Raw genomic sequence first — 19,034 nt, 5'->3', positions numbered from 1 at the left:
ATCACCATCAACAAAGCTCTAGGGCAATCATTAGAATCATGAGGTATAGATCTGAATACGGATTGTTTTTCCCATAGTCAGTTATATGTTGCATGTTCAAGAGTCGGTAAACCTGACAATCTATTTATATGCACAGACAATGGGACAGCGAAGAATATTGTATATTCGCAAGTTTTACGTAGTTAAATATATATAAATATATATATATATATATATATATATATATATATATATATATATATATATATATATATATATATATATATATATATATATATATATATATATATCACAGGTGGGACACAGGGACACAACTACAATGGCGCGCAATTAATAAGGCGCGTAACGACTTACGCGCGCGGGGGGCTTGGGGGGCACGAAGCGCCACCCCAACAGCTAGTTCTTGATGAAATTGAATCACCGGAAGACATAGTTTACAGCGAGAAATCAATTGAGGAAGTCTTTGGAGCATGTTTGTCTAAACAAAGTTCTAAATTGATGAAGGATCAAGTTGTTTTAGCTTCAATTAACTACGAAAATTGGTGATCGCCTCCCAGGCGAATATAAATAGTTTAAAAGTTACGATTCTGTAAAACATAATGAAAAAGGAGGAAGCATTTTCTCCTATGAAAAGATAACATACCTTAAAAGTTCTGCTACCACCTGAAAATGAACGAAGAACAAAGTTTGGAAGGACAAAAGTGTGGAAGAAAGTCCTAACAATTCCTAACAAAGTGTGGAAGGAAGTCCTGATACCTACTACATTTTATCCAGGGCGATTGTAAAGAACCTGTAGTGCCGTTCTGACATAATGAAGAGGCTCGCGTCTGCGGTTAGAAGACAAGTGACAATGATTATCAAACAGTTCGTGGTAACGAACTGTGGGAAGGAGCGACCCGGCTCAATAGTAACCGAAAATCCAAAAAACAGAATTTTAAGACCAATAGTTACATCAATAGAATTTTAAATATATAAGTTTAATCAAGTTTAGTTCTACCCCCTAAAAGTTACGAGCCTGAGAAAATTTGCCTTTTTTTAGAAAATAGGGGGAAACACCCCCTAAAAGTCATAGAATCTTAATGAAACTCACACAATCAGATTCAACGTATCAGAGACCCTACTGTTAAGTTTCAAGTTCCTATCACCAAAAATGTGGAATTTTGTATTTTTGCCACAAGATAGATCACGGATGCGTGTTTATTTGTTTTGTTGTTGTTTTTTTTTTTTTTGCTTTTTTTCCCGGGGGTGATCGTATCGATCCAGTGGACCTAGAATGTTGCAAGAGGACTTATTCTAAAGGAAATTAAAAGTTCTAGTGCCCTTTTTAAGTGACCGAATAAATTGGAGGCCACCTAGGCCCCCTCCAACGCACATTTTTTCCCCAAAGTCACCGGATCAAAATTTTGAGATAGCCATTCTGTTCAACTTGGTCAAACATTTAATAACTATGTCTTCGAGGACGACTTAATCCCCTACAGTCCCCCGGGGAGGGGCTGCAAGTTACAAACTTTGACCATTCTTTACATATAGTAATGGTCATTATGAAGTTTACAGACGTTTTCAGGGGGACTTTTTCGCGTTGGGGTGGGAGGGAGTTACGTAGGATGATCTTTCAATGGAGAAATCAATCATGAGGGAAGAGAATTTCCATGAAGGGGGCGCAGGATTTTCTAGCATTATTAAAAAAAATGTTAAACTAAATTATTATTTTTTTCTCGTGGAAGTAATGAGTAGCATTAATACATAAAACGAACATAAAATATTACATTTATAAGGGGGTTTGTCTTCTCTACAATACTTTGTTATTTACTCTATAGTATTTTTAATAATTTCAACTATTTATTCTACAGCCTTTGTGATTCAGGGGTCATTCTTTAAGATTTGGGATAAAATTCAAGCTTTAGTGTAAAGAGCGAGGTATTGACGAGGGGGCGAACCCCCTCCAATACGTAATAAAAATACATAAATATAGTTCGTTACGTAAGTTAATTCGTTAGGTACGTATGTTTATTACTAACCAAAACATGAGTACAAAAAATAAAAAAATCTATTCGCAGTTTTAAGTATCTTGGAGGGCAATTAGGCCCCCTCCCCCACCTCTTTTTTGTCAAAATCATTCGATCAAAACTATGAGAAAGCCATTGAGCAAAAAAAAAAAATTATATGCAAATTTCGTTTTAATTATTCATGTGCGTTGAGCCAACATCAAAACGTGTATTAATTCATAAACGTCTTGAAATTAAATAAAAAAATTAACTATAGGTAAGGAGCAACCTTAAAACTTAAAACGAATAGAAATTACTCCGTATATGAAAGGGGTTGTCCTTCCGCAACGCCTCGCTCTTTACGCTAAAGTTTTTTTCATTGTTTTAAAAAGTACAGTTGTGACAGAGTCAAACTTTAGCGTAAAGAGCGAGGCGTTGCGGAGGGACAATCCCTTTCGTATACGGAGTAATTTCTGTTCGTCTTAAGTTTCAATATCGCTCCTTACTTGCAGTTAAAAAACTTGTTTTTTTTTATTTAATCCATATATAGAAGCCTGCCGCGTGCCATCAGAGCTAAAATTCATACTTACTGAATAATTTTTCTTTAAATTTTGCATCAAAATCACTAAAATATTCTACCTTTTCATTTCATTAATTTCTTTTCAAAAGGGCCAAGGTACTTACCCATTATTCACATACAAAAAATTTTTGGGACCACACTGGCTAAACCTGCAAGATGAGAAAAAAAACTGGAAAAAAAGAAAAAAACTGGGAAATTAAAAAAAAAAAAATGAAATGTAAATTTTGCGACCGAGACCTCCGCTTGCCTGTCGTCACAGCAAAAATTAATTAAATACCATAAAAAACAAGCACTAAAATAAATAAAAAAAAATCCTAAATCCACCACTAAAATAAAAGCAAGCCCCTTTCCAAGTAATGGCGAAAGGGCATTACTACTACTACTACAACATACAACTCACCGCAGCACAAAGCTAAGACCAACTCTGAGGCCAACACAGCTACTTATGCTCCTCCTCCACCCCAATTTATTCAAAACCTCCCTTTTGAGTGAAAGGGTAACTTTTCGTTTCATTAATTTCTTTCCAAAAGGGCCAAGGTACTTACCCAGTATTCCCATACAAAAAGTTCCTGAGACCATACTGGCTAAGCCTGCAAGATGAGAAAAAAAAAATCGAAAACAGAAAAAAACTGGTAAATTTAAAATCATTGAAAATGAAATGTAAATATTGCGGCCGAGACCTCCGCTTGCCTGTCGTCACAGCAAAAAAACAATAAAAGACCGTAAAAAACAACCACTAAAATAAATTAAAAGAAATCCTAAATCCATCACTAAAATAAAAATAAGCCCCTTTCTAAGTAATGGTGAAAGGGAATTACTACTTCTACTGCTACATACAACTCACTGCAACACACAGCTAAGGTCAACTCTGAGGCCAACACAGCCATTTATGCTCCTCCTCCACCCCAATTTATTCAAAGCCTCCTTTTTGGGTGAAAGGGCAAATTATTTACTGTCGGAATAAAAATTCCGACAGTAAATGACAATTCAAAAAATTAATTTCGAGCTAATTTGATGAGATACTTTTATAAAAGCCAATCGCTTACTATTTCTGGTATCATCTAACATTTAACTACGTTGTGATATATTACAATATAAATACTTGTTAATATAATCTATATTAACAAGTTCATTATAAATGGGACTCAAAATTATTTTTCACTCTCTCAAAATGGCTAATTTTGCGTTTATTTCATTGGTGTTTTTTTACGGTTTATTTGTATTTATTACAGGGGTTGCTTTTTATGGTCTTCTATTTATTCTTCCATTTTTGCATTGAGAACGGTGGAGAGGAAGTCTTGGCCAAAATATTTGCATTGCATTTTTATTTTCACTGACTGTATGTATTCTCGTTTTTTCTTCAGTTCATTTTTTGTCAAACCTTCTTATTACCGCGCAAAAATCTTTTCGGTCGATCCCAAAAGCTTTATCCTAAAAATTTTGTGTTTAGAAGAATTTTGCCAGAGTTACGGTCCCAGTTTATGGTGTTCTATTTAATCAAGAAGTAATGAAAATCAGTCTCTTGATGGCTCACATGGCAAAACGAGTCCGTGGTCGGGAGGCTTTTGATCCTTTACTTGACTCGGTGCTTTCAATTTCATTTGACATATCATTTTCTCATCATGACTTTAAACCTTTTTGAATTTCCGCATCAGAGAGAAGGAAGGGTTGTCAAGTTTCAAAATCGTGTATACCAGCGGGCATAAGCAACACGTGGCGGAATTTTGAAAAACTTAAAAGAAATTTGCCGCACTTTGCATGACGGAAGTGTACACGAGATAATGGAAAATAGACAAACCCTCAGGAATCTAGGCACTTAAGAACGTGCAATTAAAGAATTATTCTTTCAACCATTTGTTATCAGAAAATGTGGCATTTTACATATTTTTGGACGCATAGGCCTATTGAGTTTTTAGTAATTTCCTTTTTTGGATGGCTGAATTATTTAAAGTATAAAAACAGAATACTGTGAAAACTAATTTAGCATAAAATAGATTTTGCTATTGCGACATACTTTGACATATTTATGTTACCTAAAAATTAAAAAAAAAAGTCTTATAAATTTGGGTTACCACATACCTACTGCCTTAGGTTTGTTCTTGAGTTGACCATTCAGTCTTTTTCTGCAGTTAAAAAATGGTGAATTTGCATGCTAGTCTTATTGCAGATATTGTATTAGTTTAATCTGTTTCTTACAGGTTACCTAGTGTTCAAGCGATGCAGAGGTATCCTGTCAAACACTTTTTTCTGTTTCCTTTCTTTTTCCTTTTTGTGTTCATCGTTGTTCAATTTTCAAGCGGCCCGAATAGCAAAAGTTACGGTAAGAAATACTTATAAATATTATCCACTCAAGGGATTTTGTTGTCGGTTTGGGGAATACGCCATTGCCCCATTTCATAAACCATGTACACCACACATGATAAAGAGACGTCAAAATTGATGTGAGTTGTGCAATATATAGCGCAAACAGGGGAGGTGTGTTAGAAGTGTGCCAGTCGCAACAAAACAAGTCGAGCTCTAAAATGTACAATAGGCTCTGGAGAATATGCAGACATCCACTTCTCTATTGTGGAGTAAAAAGTATGAGCAGCTTATAAGAGTGGAAGATAACACCAGTGTCGGGGAAAAATCACCAAGGCCATCTAGCTTTTGATGTTTCTTAATTTTTTTTTCAAATTCCATAATTTTTTTAGAGGCTGACATTAGACATTTACTATCAAACTGATATTGCAAATTTATGTAAGTGCACTGCTGGTGACTTTTTCAGGGCTAGTGTCAGTTTCAACTCATCTGGGTAAGCGTATCACAGTTCATATTATTGACTTACCAATAAAGTGAACCTACCACTCAATGCCTTTTTATGCTCTTTACGAATATAATAATCGCTTCTATTGCAAATTCAAATTGAAGCACTTTTTGAGCTCTTAAAAATTAAAAATGACGAATTTTCAAGTAAAGTATGAGTTATCGGTCGTTTTCCGAGAAAATAATACTACATTTTCTCAGTGCCAAAAATTTATAGTTAGATTAGGTTAGGTTAGATTGGGTTAGGTCAAAAAGTGCTTAATTTGAATTTAAGATAGAAGCGATTATTATATTCGTAAAGAGCATAAATAAAGGCATCGAGTGGTATATTCACTTTATTAGTAAATCAATAATATGAACTATGATACGTGGATCTGCACTGCTGGTGAGTTTTTCAGCGCTAGCATCAGGTTCAACCCGTCTGACTTCCCCTAAACTTTGTTGTGGACATAGTGACATTGTATATAATCAAGGATTATGTGTAATAGTTTGTTTGTGTTTTGACCAGCTTTAATCATGCATAGTATATTATTTGAAACCTTTTTTAAACTATGAATAAATTCTGGGTAGAAAGTTTCAGACTTTATTCTTTAGAATGAAGTCTATAGTATATAATCATACATTAATTATAATTATAGTATGTAATTATAAAAAAACAAATTTCAAAACTAAGTTCATTGTGTTGATCATTATGCGCGTCCACAAGTTATAATAATGGGTAGCTTTGAGCCATTCAAAACTTGTGGTTTGTTCACACTATGTTGTAGAGCCTTTGACACTAGCTTAATTTAAGACCTTACGTAACGTTTTATAACATTACTGAGTAAATCTATGTCAGAACGTTACCAGTAGTAAATAGACTTTGGCTCTACTAAGAATGCTATGTTATGTGATTTTATGTTAAAATAGGGGAAAAGAGCAGAAAAGTGCAATTTTTGGATGAGTAATAATACATTTTGAAAAAAAAAATTGTTAAGTTTTCCAATAAAAGACTCACACTCAGTCAGAGTTTTAATTACAATATGCATTTTATTTTGAATGTTTTGGTTGTTTGCTTACGGTGGTTGGGATTGTTTTACACTATGACTTTATTAATTTTTTTTGCCAACTTTTATGACAGGGCTTGCTGAAGCATAAGAGGTTACACGTAACGTAACTTAACCATTTAGTGTAATAAATTACTTGCGTAATGTCGAAATCTTTATGTGTCATTTGAAGCAATAGTGAAAAATTCTTCAAGGAAAAAAAACGGCGGACATAACATAGAATTGGGAACACAATTAAGCATAACAAAATTTACTCAGAAAGGTCACATCGACAAGCAAGCATATTATCTGGGCTTTAAGTTAGCAAATTTATAAATTTTAAGATTTTTCATAAAATTCCAAGCTGTTTAGGCTATTAAGAAACAAAAGTTAAAAAAAATATATTGCCCCTCTCGAAATAAAAAAAAAAACGTTTTTTCAACGGAAAGTAAGGAGTAGCATTAAGACCTATGAAAAGAGGAAAATATTCCTTATATAAGGGAGTATGCCACTTCCCTCCCCTTACTCTTTACGCCAAGTTCTTAAATTTCTTTCAACATGCTTCTCATTCAATTTAGCAGCTCTTGTGTTTAAGCAGTCTTTCTTAAAGAATTAGAGCAAAAATCGGAATTTAATTTAAAAAGGTACGGATGAGGAAGGGGTAGCCCCCTTACATAAAAATAATTTCTGTTTGTTTTGTTTTAATGTTGCTCTTTGCTCTTACTTGAAAAAACTTACTTTTATATTTAATTTGTATGCCAAGAAACCCCCCTCTCGTGTAAAATTTTCAAAATTCCCCACAAAAAATCTTTCCTGTGGGTTGAATCCCTACATTTCCAAAATATTTCTGTATATTTCCCAATAACCAATACGATAAGTAAACAATGACTGAATTGCATAACTTAACGCCCTTTTTCCAGGGGATGTGGCCGTCATGTTATCCTCAGAGGCATCATTATTAGACCTTGCAACTATGCTGACTCAAATGGCTATCTCAAGATTTCGATAAGATATCTTTGAGGAAAAGAGGCGCGGGAGAGGGGCTACATGCTATTTAATATTTTTTGGTCACTTAGAAGGGCATTGAAATTTTTGATCTCCGTCCGATGGAATCCTTTCTGTATCTTCTAGGACCATTTGTTTGATACGATAGCCCCCCCCAAAAAAAGAAAAAAAACGCACATATATGCGATCTATCTTCTGAAATAAATTACAAGACTCCACATCTTTGTAGATAGGAGCTTGAAAACTTTATAGTAGGTTTTTATCATATACTGAATCGTTTTTGTAGAGCTTCGGCTAATATTAGGCCGAGCCGCTCCTTACTTATAGTTCGTCACCACGAACTGTTTACAAATTTGTTTTGGGAGCAAATACTCCTCCCGACCCACCAATTCGCATCACTGGTGGTTCCGTTGTGCGTAAAGATTCGTGTGATATGTATAAAAGAGACGTTAATATAGACTTTTATTTTAAAGCTTCAGGTTTTAGGCTTGTTAAAATTATGCAAAGTAGTGCAAAATTGCGTACAAACAATTATAGAGAAGGATTGGTGGATATTTGTATGGAAGGAGGGGGAGTTCAATTGAAGCTTCAAAATTCCTAGTTCCAATTTTTTGGAACTAGGTTTGGAAACCATTATAGGAACTAGTTTCAAACCACTAGGTTTGAAACCATTATAGAGAAGGGTTGGTAGATATTTGTATGGAAGGAGGGGGAGTTTAATTGAAGCTTCAAAATTCCAAGTTCCAATTTTTTCAAACTCAGCAAGAACATTCAGAAAAGTATGAAAGGTGGTTTGGGGGAGGGATGGTGGTAGAAATTATTCTCCAATCCCTTTTGATTCTTGAAAAACAATTTTGGACAGCGCCTATGGTATTGGTGTTAGAGATTATAGCACTCCTATTATTGCAGAAAATACATTTGTCTACAATGTAACGGATTACATTCACATGCTTGCTCGTAAAAAGCTGGAGAGATATGGGGAGGTTGTGAGTGCCGTGAAGAATTTTTTATAGGGTGGAGGTTGGCAGGAGGATAGTAGAAGTTGGCAAGTGTTACCAAATGCATTTGCCATGGAAGTTTGAATTGCAATATATCTTATTTTTCTATTAAGACACGATGTTTAATGGTTTATTGTTTCCTGGGGGCATTGTCTCCTTTTTGCATCTATTGGAACATTCCTATAAGAATTCTTCAAACGGTTCGTGGTAACAAGCGGTAGTAAGGAGCGACCCGGCCCAATAGTAACCGAAACTCTAAAAAAACGGAATTTTGATACCAAAAGTTAAATTCTATTTGCATCCATTGGAACATACCTATAAGAATTCTTTGTTCAAAGAATTTGTCATTAAAACCACGGAAATGATGAGCCTATAGATAAGTTTTGATATTTCAGACCATCAAGCTCTTAATAAATGTTTGGAGTAATATACTTTTTCAGGAACGAGGATCATTCTTGAAGCATAATTTTATGAAACTTGAAATTGAATGCAAAAAACGAGTTAAAGGAAGGAGTAGTAGCCTTTCAGTTAAACAAAGCAGACTTTCAGTTAAAAAAAACTAGTTTTTTTTAACTGAAAGTAAGCAGCGACATTAAAACTTAAAACGAACAGAAATTACTCCGTATACAAAAGGGGGTGTTCCCTTCTCAACGCCCTGCTCTTTGCGCTAAAGTTTGACTCTTTCTCTCAATTCTACTTTATTAAACAGTGAAAAACTTTAGTGTAAAGAGTGGGGCGTTGAGAAGGGAACAGACCCTTTTATACACGGAGTAATTTCTGTTCGTTTTAAGTTTTAATGTCGCTCCTTACTTTCAGTGAGAAAAACTATTTTTTTTTATTTAATTTCTGAACGTTTTTGAATTAATGCATGTTTGATTTTGGCTCTCCGCACATAAATTATTAAAATGAAATTTGCATATTAATTCTTTTTTCTAGGCAAAATGGCATTCTCTTAGTTTTGGTTAGACGATTTTGAGAAAAAAGGGGTGGGAGAGGAGGCTTAGTTGCGCTCCAATTTTTTGGTTACTTAAGAAGGCAACTAGAACTTTTAATTTTTGACGCACGTTTTTATTAGTAAAAAATATACGCAACTTAAGAATTAACTTACGTAACGAGCTTTTATATTCGTATATTTCTATTATGTATATGAGGGGGTTTGTCCCCTCGTTAATACACTCTTTACACTAAAGGTTAAATTTTGTCCCAATTCATTAAGAATGACCCCTGAATCAGAAAGGCCGTAGAATAAATAGTTGAACATACTAAAAAATACTTTAGCGTAAAGAGCGAGGTATTTAGGAGGAAAAGAACCCCTCATATGCGTCATAAACTCCGTTCGTTTTAAGTTTTAATGCTGCTCCTTACTTTCAGTTGAAAAAACTTTTTCATATTTTTTTTCATTGTTTTTTAATAATAATGCTAGAAAATTCTGCGCCCCCTTCATTGAATATCTCTTCCCCCATGACTACTTCTTCTAAGGAAAGCTCCTCCCACGTAACCCCCTCCTCTCAACCCCTCCCCAACCGAAAAATCCCCTCTGGAAACGTCTGCACACTTCCCAATAACTATTACGGTATGTAAACACTGGTCAAAGTTTGTTACTCGCAGCCCCTCCCCCGAGGACTGTGGGGGAGTAAGTCATCCCCAAAGACATAGTTATTATTTTTTCCTTCTATTCTGAACAAAACGGCTATCTCAAAATTTTGATCCGTTGACTTTTGGAAAAAATGAGCGTGGGAGGGGGCCTTGGTGCCCTCCAATTTTAGGGTCACTTAAAAAGGGCACTATAACTTTTAATTTCCGTTAGAATGAGCCCTCTTGTCACATTCTAGGACCACTTGGTCGATACGATGACCCCTGAAAGAAAAAAAAAACACGCACTCGTGATTAGTCTTCTTGAAAAAAATACGAAGTTCCATATTTTTGTAGATAGGAACTGGATACGCTGAATGCAATGGTGTGATTTTTGTTGAGATTCTATGACTTTTAGGGGATGTTTCCCCCTATTTTCCAAAAAGAGATAAATTTTCTCAGGCTCGTAACTTTTGATGAGTAAGACTAAATTTGATGAAACTTATATATTTAAAATTAGCGTAAAAATCCAATTCTTTTAATGTATCTCTTAGTAGGGGAGACCGGGGCTATTCCGGACGTTTTTCAGATTTTCGGTTGTGTCATTTTCCGTACTGGACCGATCACTGTGTTTATACTTCCTTTTGGAAGGTAAACTATTTGGCAATCCACACCAACAACCTCATTGTCCTATCTACAACCACATTTTCAGAAATGAGATTTTCCCAAGTTTGGTCATGCTGTCCGAAAATGCCCCGCCATGGGGCATTTTCGGACACCCCCGGGGCATGATCGGACATGCCCCACCTCTCAAAGAAAAGTACTGCACAAGTGTTAACAAACTTCGTATATTTGTGTAAAAGTAAGAAAAGTAATTAAAAGTACTGGTACTTAACCATCACTTTATATTAAAGGCTGAGAAATCACATGAAAACACATGTCCAGCAATGGATCTTGCTGTCCCACCTGAGGAACTAGGATCTGGTAAGACTAGGACAATATCCTTTTTGTCGACCGTTGCTTTGTCCTCAATCTCTGGGAATACGAACTTCGGGCCAATCTTTCTCAAAAACTTGACGTCAGCAACATCGTTATCGATGGACTCGACTTGCCCAACGTAAAATACACACGAGGACTTGCTTTTTCCTAATTCAAACTTGACGAGAACGAACTTTCCGATTTGGATGGGAGAAACCGGTCTGTCGCTCGCCACAACATCATCCTCTCCCAAATCAAGTGACATGTCCGACTCATCATCACAAATGTCATCTGGCAGTTCGGGTTCTGATGAACTGGTCTCCGAAACTGAAAGCCTGATGAAAGCTGATGGTTTTCGCTTATTTCCCACCTTGGTCTGTCGACGACCGACCATTTTCTTGGTTTTAGTGATTTTCTTTTGTGGCGTTTTTTCTTGGCTTTCTTCGCTTCTCTGTTGTGCTTTTCTTTTTCCAGCTGTTCTTTTTCAGGGGTATCTGTCAGTATGCGGGTTTTTCCTCTTTTTCTTCCATTCGAAGGATTTCTTTTTGTTGGGTCAATCCTTGGGTGCGGCCTTACAGACTCGGGGGTGATAGGAGCTGTCCCGGATGTACCGGGAGTGGGACCTTCAGGTTCAGAGTCCTGGATAACTTCACCGTGATCTGCTGCCTCTGTAGTAGAGTTAGTAGTTGCAGCTAGTGGAACGTCAGTAACGAGAGCAGGGAGAAAATCTGATTCGCCAAAAGCATGACGATTGAATGGAAAAATACCGGGCCTTTGAAACCCAGCAACAATGTTGCTGGGGCAGAACTTATCTAGGAACGGTTGTCGGGATAGCTCGGCTACTTCATGGATCGATATTCTGCCACCTGGATGTGCTATAAGCCATTCGTTGAAACTATTACGTAGCCCGTTTTTAAAAGGTCCATAAACACTGATATCAAGGGGTTGCAGTTTATGTGAGCAGTGTGGGGGGAACGTCAGCACAACAATTCCGTTTTCTCTGCAAAAGTGAACAATTTCAACGGAGATATGGCTGCCGTGGTTATCCATCAAAAGCAAGTGAGGATCTTCCTTCGTCGATTTTGTTTCACTTTGAAAATGCTTGATAGAGAGGAGGAAATTGTCATCCGTCATCCAGCCGCTTTTGTTAGACAGACCTAAACTTCCAGGTGGGCCCAGGTTATACATCCGGCAATTCACATGAACTCTAGGGAAGACAAAAACAGGAGGGATAACCCGTCCGGCTGCATTGATGAAAGCTAGCATAGTCGTGTTCTCTCCCCGCTCTGCTGAAGCAATTTGTGAGACTTGCTTAGCCCCCTTCCTGGCTACAACCTTGGGGGGATCCAAAACAGTAGGGATACCTGTTTCATCAAAGTTCCAGATTTTGCTAGGTGGAAACTTATGCCTGCTGTAAACTTCTGCTAGGTTGTCATAGAACTTGCTGACCACTGGAGCATTAAACCCGGAAGCACGTGCTTGACTAGTATTTTCTGGAGACCGGATTGATAGCTCATTTCCTCTCTTCATAAACGAAGAGAACCAGTCTAGGCCTGCCCTTCCCTTTTCCGTCCACGTTAAGGGCATCTTCACATTAAGCTTTACTGCAAACTCATAGGCAAGCTTACGAGTTGAAAGCCCTGTCAGCCCATGATTCATCAGCGATGCTGCTTTTAAATATTCGGTTAGTTGCTTTTCTTGTTCTCTAGTAAAAACTTGCCAAAATCCACGTCTCTCAGATGGCAGGACCTTAGCCGGAGATTTATCAGTTTCCAGAACATCGGGCTGGGCATCCCGTTCAGCACGGTATCGTCTAAGGGCATCATTAACTGTTGACTTTTTGAGTCCAAAGTTCTCCGCAGCTGCTCTGATAGAGCTACCATCTTTGACGATCGAAGCGACTGCTCTTTGTAACGTTGCTAGATCAGGGGGTGGTTTGTCTCGTTTTCGCTGATACGTTCGTACCATTTTCTGAAAAGAAATAAAGTATTAGAACTGATAAGAATAATAGTGAAACTATCAAATTATCAAATATATTTTATTTTTTATGTTATTCCCCCCTCTCCCTCTATAAAGTCCTGCCTGTCGTTCTTCCAAGAATTATCTAACTGCATTGATGTTAGGATTTTGATGTTAGTCAGAATTTTAGCTTTAAGAACAACTGCACAGGGGCGATTAGATTAGAATGCAAAGTATTTTTAACGTTATCTCAAGAATAGAAGAGCTTTATTATGTGCATTAAATTTTTACTTCATTAAATACAGATAACTTGTGTTTAATTTAATATCAGAATAGCTTACAGTCTATCTTTTTCCACTATTAAATAATAGTGCAATTTCTTTTAGGTTTAAAAAATTACGAACTTTCAAATTTAGGTACACCTTACCATTTTAAAACAATTCTAAAAACAAATCCTAAATAGCACAATTCTACCTCCATGAATAGATGGATCTAAAACTAGCGAAATAGATGGATCTAATGGATACGTTCGTACCATTTTCTGAAAAGAAATAAAGTATTAGAACTGATAAGAATAATAGTGAAACTTGTGCAGGTCTGTGCAGCTTTATTTCAAACTCTGGCAAGAGTTTTAACACTTCACTTTGAACTTCACATGATGGGGGCATTTTCGGACAGGCAAGAAATAATGTCCGTACATGCCCCGTAATCTGTGTCCGGAGATGCCCCACAGTGACCTTTAATAAAAAGATGGCTGCCAAAAAAAAAAAAATATGAAATTATATACATTACTTTATAATTAGAAAGTAGCCAATAGATCACTCTCTTACCTGCCGAAACTGCTTTCCCCTAAAGCTTGCAGAACGCCTGAAAATTGACAAGGAACATACAGCTAGAAATTTAAATTTACCTCCAAATTTGCATCTGACCCTCTCAAAGGAACATTTATTACTGAATTCTAGTCAGAATTTGATCGAACGTGCGTTACATGCTCGCCATCTACTGACATTTTTGTCAAATTTTTGTATCGATATCTGAACGAGCAATATCGTTTGTCCGATCATGCCCCCGTCCGAAAAAGCCCCTGTCTCCCTTATCAAAATTCCGTATTTTAGAGTTTCGTTTACTATTGAGCCGGGTCGCTCCTTACTACAGTTCGTTTCCACGAACAGTTTGATGATATATTTAAATCGAGGGTGCCAAAGTCCCCCCGCCTCCTTCCCCTGGATCTTCTTATACATGTTAACAACAAGTAGATTAATAGGGGCGTTTATAAGACAGGGCAATGCAACTTTGAATTAGTATTTCGACCCTCATTCAAAGTATTTCGACTATTCATGCCAAGTTGCATTCGACTGTCCTATAAATTTTCCTATTGATCTACTTGTTGTTTATGATGACAAAGCAGTGCGGTCTTCGTCGCTATTTACTTGGTAATTCCAATGGTGCACTCTTAGTTCGATATGATGCCATTTTTCAGGGGTTCTTGGGCAAATTTGTTTTCAAATATTGGGGAACCATGAAAAACCTTGGAAATATTGGAAAACCATGATCGAAAAAACACTCGGTACTGATATGTCTGTTCCCAATACCTACGATACAAATACACCCAATAACAATACGGTCATGCCGATACGTTTGATATCGATACGTATGATAACGATACATCTTACAGCCCTATCCCTAGGGACTACGGAGGATCATAACATCACCAAAACTATATATATTGAACCTTTTAACTATGTTGGACAAAATTAATATCTCAAAATTTTGATTGGATGACTTTGGGGGAAGGGCCCTAAGGGGGGGGGGGGTGATAGTTACCCTCCAATCTTGTTGGTCACTTAAAAGGGCACTAGCAAATTTAATTTCGTTTCGAATGAGGTATTACACATCTCTCTATGATGTTCTGGTCACCCCCTATCCCTACTAGAAAAAAAAAGAAAAAAAAGGGGAGACAGATCAGTGCCACCCAGGCAAAAAATTGCCTGGATTTTCCTTGTTGTTCAAGGAGGGGGGCTATAATTTCTCTATATGAAGGTTTTTGTCCATGCTGATTCCAATGGTTTAATTTTTATTTTGATGTGACGCCATTTTTAGGGGTTTCAGGCTTTTTTTGAAATTACCATACATTTTTTTGCGCAATAAACTTTTACTTTCAAGATGAACCGAAAAATTAGTTAGCATTACTGAATCAGTGTCAGATGACAATTTTTTTCTCTACGGTAGTTTTTTTTATAAAGCGTTTTTTAAGTTTTGGTTACTATAGGCTGTGGTTTGCTCTTTACTATGTTGCAGCTACTGCTGCAACCATGATTCTAAATTCCTTTTCATAATTTTGGTTGCTATTGGTCCGAATCACTCTTTAATTATATTTTTGTTGTCTCGAACTGTTTGAAATACACTTACCTACTATTACAAGAACGTCGCCGATGAAGTTCTATTCATATATTTTCTCTTTTTTTTTGGGGGGGGGGCGATAAAAAAGTAACAAAACCCTTTTATAATAATATGAAAAAAACTTCGTTTTCTTAAAGAGTTAAAGAGGCTGCGTCCCAAAGTCGAACCTTAAAACGTACAAGAATTAGAAGAGGCAGTTGGGGGGCTGCCGCCCCCCAAACCCCCAGCTTTTAAAGACTCTTTTGTACAGGTTTTTTTTGTGGGGGGACTTCATTGTTACTAATTACTAGTTTTGGCGCAATGGTTCTCCTGTCCTCTTGTGTTTAACATTTTTCGAAGTTATTCCAGTTATTCATTCATTTCAATTTTTTGTTAATTAAAAGAGGGCCTTTCCGAAGCCAAGAGCGGGGGGTTAGCAAAAAAACGAAAAACCTGTACAAAAGAGTCTTTAAAAGCTGGGGGTTTGGGGGGCGGCAGCCCCCCAACTGCCTCTTCTAATTCCTGTGCGTTTTAAGGTTCGACTTTGGGACGCAGCCTCTTTAACTCTTTAAGAAAACGAAGTTTTTTCATATTATTTCTGTACGTTTTTCTACAATCCATGGTGGATGTAATTTAATAATTCCTGTACTCCTCGTACAGGAATTAGGAGAGGAACTTGGGTGGCTGCCGCCCCCCCCCCGCTTTTAAATCATTGTATAAAATAGAAAAAAAAGATAGAATGACCAAAATGTTTCTTTCGCTCATAAGAAGCTAATATTCTGTTATCTCTCAAATGATAAGCTGTCCAGGTGTTATCAATTTTTTTTTGATGTTGTGAAAAAAAACCACCCGTAAGGGACTTGAACCCTTGACCCGAGGATTAAGAGTCCCACGCTCTACCGACTGAGCTAAACATTTGCATGTGTGTAAATATAACTTCTCAATAAATTTTGAAAATTTCAAATTAAGGTCAATCTCCTAGGTTGAAAGCAAATTCTATTTCCAATAACATTGAAATACGTTACGAGATTTCCTCCTTTCTCATTGGCTTAATTGCTCCTTGAGGGTTGTATCAGAATATCTAAAGACTGTTGACTTTCCCTGAACATTAAGACCGGATTTAAAGGGAATTTAGATTTTTCACATGTCTAATTGGTAACAGCTGACCATTTGAATTTGGTTGATTACAAGTCAGATAACAGTTTAGCATTTGAATTTTCACGATGGGCAGAAAAAAAAATACAAAAACAAAAAAGGGACGGGAAAACCTGAGACATTAGTAAGTTCTATCTCAACGTTATAGTAGAATGTATTACTTTTATTCATTTACAAGTTACTATTTCAAACAGTTCGTGGTAACAAACTGTAATAAGAAGCGACTAGGCTCAATAGTGACCAAAACTCTAAAAAACAAAGTTTTGATACAAATAGTTACATCAAAAGAATTGCATTTTAATGCTAATTTTAAATATATAAGTTTCATCAAGTGTAGTCTTACCGGTCAAAAGTTACGAGCCTGAGAAAATGTGCCTTATTTTAGAAAATAGGCGGAAATACCCTCTAAAAGTCACAAAATCTTAAAAAAATCACACCATCAGAGTCAGCATATCCGAGAAACCTACTGTAGAAGTTTCAAGCCCCTATCATAAAAATGGTGGAATTTTGTATTTTTGATAACGGGTGGGTATTTTTTTTTTTTTTTTTATTTTTTTTTTTCCTCAGGGGTGATCGTATCGACCTAGTTGTCCTAGAATGTCGCAAGATGGTTCATTCTAACGTAAATTAAAAGTTATAGTGTCCTTTTTAAGTGACCAAAAAATCGGAGGGCACCGAGACCCCCTCCAACACACATTTTTCTCCAAGGTCACCGGATCAAAATTTCGAGATAGCCATTGTGTTTAACTTAGTCAAAAACCTAATAACTATGTCTTTAGGGATGACTAAATCCACCACAGTTCCCGGGGGAGGGGCGGCAACTTATAAACTTTGACCATTGTTAACACATAATAGTTGTTAATTATGAAGTGTACAGACGTTTCGGGGGGACTTTTTTTGTGTTGGGTTTAGGGTGGGTTGGGGGGGCAAGTTGAGTGGGAGGATCTTTCCATGCCGGAATTTTTCATGAGGGAAGAGAATTTCCATGAAGGGGTCGTAGGATTTTCTAGCATCATTTACAAAAAGACAATGAGAAAATTATTTTTTTTTCAACTGGAAGTAATGATCAACATTAAAACTTAAAACGAACATAAAATATTACTTATATAAGGGGGTTCATCTCTTCCACAATACCTTGCTCTTTACGCTAAAGTATTTTATATAACTCTAACTAGTTATTCTACGGCCTTTGTTATTCAAGGGTCATTCTGAAAGATTTGGGACAAAATTCAAGCTTTATTGTAAAGAACGATGTATTGACGAGGGGGCAAACCCCCTCACAATAAAAATATACAATTATATAAGTTCGTTGCATAAGCTAATTCGTAAGGTACGAATGTATATTACTAACAAAAACGTTTGTAAAAAAATAAAACAAATCTAGTTGTATTTTTAAGTAACCAAAAATTGGGAGGTAACTAGGCCTCCTCTCCCATCCCCTTTTTTTAGCGAAATCGTCCGATCAAAACTATGAGAAAACCATTTAGCTTGTAATTAACATAAAAATTGCTTCTCCAGACTAAACATCCGTATGATATATGGGTAGATTATTGCAAAATATATCGTGCGAAGAGTATGTTCCGGCACAATATGCTTCAATCTTTTGAGGATGCCAACTCCAAGTGCAACTTTGGTGGAGATAATGTCGCTATGATGCTTCTACGATAGATTAGAATCAATATGGAAGCCGAGGTACCGCAGTGATATAGCTTGTAAAATAGGTTTTTCACCAAATAGAACTTTACTGAATACATCAACAGAATCACCCACTCCACAGAATGTCAGTAAAAATTTTTCTTTACATTCACACACAGCAAACTTAAACTTGTAAACATCTCTAATCTTTTGAGAGTAATATGAGCTTTAGCTATTAAATTATCTGCAGATTTTGCAAATTTTGTTAGAAATAATGTTAGTAATATATGTATCCTTTAGATAAACGTGCATCATGTTCACGTAAACTAAATAAAGTAAAGGGCCCAGCACAGACATTTTGCTATTTATAATATTAGATATCGTCGTATGAGTTTCTACACCAGGTAACTACTTTAACCCATGAAATACAAGGCTATCAAGCATGGACTCTTGATCATAATTATCAAGCTTTTTTTCTATTCGACCAATTCTCTCCTACAAATTTTCAGTTTGAAATCTCAGACTACCTAGTAGAGCCTGCTCAATTTTTGCAAACTATGGATTAAACTCGAGCGTGGTTGAATCATAAACCTGGCTGATTATCAGTTCAGTACCTTCTTTTTTCAGTGAATTTGGATCATTGAACTTTTCAGTAACTGAAAGTAAATGAAAGTAAGGAGCAACATTAAAACTTAAAACGAACAGAAATTACTCCGTATATGATAGGGGCTTTTCCTCCTAACGCCCCGCTCTTTACGCTAAAGTTTGACTCTTTCTATTAACTTTATTTTTAAAACAGTAAGAAACTTTAGCGTAAAGACTGGGGCGTTGAGGAGGAAAAGCCCCTTTCATATGCGGAGTAATTTCTGTTCGTTTTAAGCTTTAATGTTGCTCCTTACTTTCATTTAAAAAAGCTTGTTTTTTTTATTTAATTTCTGGACGTTTTTGAATTAATGCA

At 36.3% G+C, this 19,034-nt stretch overlaps 1 protein-coding gene across 2 annotated transcripts in view; it reads left to right on the top strand.

The window, feature by feature from the left end:
- Positions 1 to 19,034, top strand: part of LOC136032680 (carbohydrate sulfotransferase 11-like) — an 83,308-nt gene that overhangs the window by 16,024 nt on the left and 48,250 nt on the right. For both annotated transcript variants that reach the window (XM_065712976.1, XM_065712975.1), the window contains exon 2: positions 4,764 to 4,885. In XM_065712976.1, the coding sequence (XP_065569048.1) occupies positions 4,764 to 4,885 (122 nt within the window). The remainder of the gene's footprint in view (positions 1 to 4,763; positions 4,886 to 19,034) is intronic.

This window comes from Artemia franciscana, chromosome 11 (assembly GCF_032884065.1).
Source record: "Artemia franciscana chromosome 11, ASM3288406v1, whole genome shotgun sequence".
NCBI classification, from domain to species: domain Eukaryota; kingdom Metazoa; phylum Arthropoda; class Branchiopoda; order Anostraca; family Artemiidae; genus Artemia; species Artemia franciscana.
The sequence above is the reverse complement of the archived record's forward strand: the minus strand, read 5'-3'. Positions and strand labels throughout refer to the sequence as shown.